The 1,545-nt window shown below is 38.8% G+C and overlaps 1 protein-coding gene across 1 annotated transcript; it reads right to left on the bottom strand.

Moving 5' to 3' along the window:
• Nucleotides 1-658: 658 nt before the first annotated feature.
• LOC149553941 (uncharacterized) lies at nucleotides 659-1,294 on the bottom strand. Its single transcript, XM_089790394.1, has one exon. It carries the CDS (start codon nucleotides 1,292-1,294, stop codon nucleotides 659-661), a length of 636 nt encoding a protein of 211 aa, XP_089646520.1.
• Nucleotides 1,295-1,545: the final 251 nt, after the last annotated feature.

The raw sequence follows: 1,545 nt of genomic DNA, 5'->3' as shown, positions 1-1,545 counted from the left end.
TCTGCCTTCCTGGCACAAACCCCTTCTGAGGACTACCAATAATTTTTTCCAAGAAAGGATTTAATCTGTTCACTAAAACCTTGGAAAAGACCTTGTAAATAGTATTACATAGACTTATAGGTCTAAAATCATTCAAATTCAAAGGATTGGAATTTTTAGGAACTAGTGCAATAAAGGTCTTATTTATGCTCCGTAGTATTTTGCCAGTTCTGAAAAAATCCCTAGTCACCCAAATAACTTCTGATTTGATCACCTCCCAGAAATGCTGAAAGAAAGCAAGTGGGAAGCCATCGGGGCCCGGGGCCTTAAAAGATTTCATTGAGAACACTGCCTTTTTCACTTCCTCTTCTGAGATCTTACCAAGGATCCAATCATTTTCCTCTTCTCTTATAGTCCTTGGGATTGAATTAATCAGACTTCTCCTGATCACCTGGTTCCCAACAAAGTTATCTTCCTTAAGTGCCTTACTGAAGTGATCAACCACAAGTTTCCCCATTTCCTCCTGCTCTTTCAATACCCTTCCTCCTTCTTCACTTAGTTTTGAGATAGTGTTTCTTCTTTTGTGGTTAGAAGCAGATTTGTGAAAGAAGGTGGTATTTTTATCCCCTTCCTCCAGCCATTGGATTCTAGATCTTTGTTTCCAAAAAATTTTCTCCTTTTACAGGATCTCTTTCCACCTCCTTTTAAGTTTTTCCTCTTCTTGAATATTCTCCTCCAATTTATTCCCTTCTACAATAGCCCCTTGGAGTTTTTTCAGCTTTTCCTCTACTTCTCCTTTACCTTTAAACAGATCCCCAAATGAACTTTTAGCCCAAGCTCTGACATTTCTTTGAATATTATCTAGTTTCTGGGTAAGTCTATACATTGCAGTACCCTCTATTCTTATATTCCACCACTCTCGAATCTTATCTTTGAATTCCAGATGTGATTCCCACATTATTTCATATCTGAAAGGTTTCTTTCCCCCTTTATAGCCATCCTCCTGATGGAATAAAATGGGTGAGTGGTTAGACACCATTCTGTTGAGATTTTCCAAGTAGGAGTTGCCCATGCTATTCCAATTCCCCGACGGTAATAATCTGTCTAGCCTAACCTGAATGAGATCTTCACCTTTCCTATTATTTGTCCAGGTGTATGGGTTACCCCTCAACTCCACATCCATGAAGTCCAGCTTCCCCGTAAATTCACTTAGATCTTGCAAGCTCTCCTGACATTCTCTGTTGCCTCCCCTTTTCTCCAAATGGTAAAGAGGGGTATTGAAATCACCCATACACATCCATTTATCCTCCAACATAGTTTCAGATATCCTTATCAAATTGTCATACATTTCCTTCCTCCCTAATCTACTATTAGGTGCATAGATATTAATCAGTTTCCAGTTATGACTATTCGATTGGAAATGAGTAATTATAAATTTTTTTCCTTCCATATCTCATAGCCCTTCAACGAGTTTAGATTACACATGGTAGAAACTCCCCCCGAAACTCCATCCAAATCCCTATGTATATACCCTGCCCCTAGCCATATATAGCTAGCAATTTTATC

Source organism: Cupressus sempervirens, chromosome 6 (assembly GCF_028749045.1).
Source record: "Cupressus sempervirens isolate cs-2001-9-10 chromosome 6, ASM2874904v1, whole genome shotgun sequence".
NCBI classification, from domain to species: Eukaryota; Viridiplantae; Streptophyta; class Pinopsida; order Cupressales; family Cupressaceae; genus Cupressus; species Cupressus sempervirens.
This window is presented reverse-complemented; position numbering and strand designations above follow the sequence as displayed.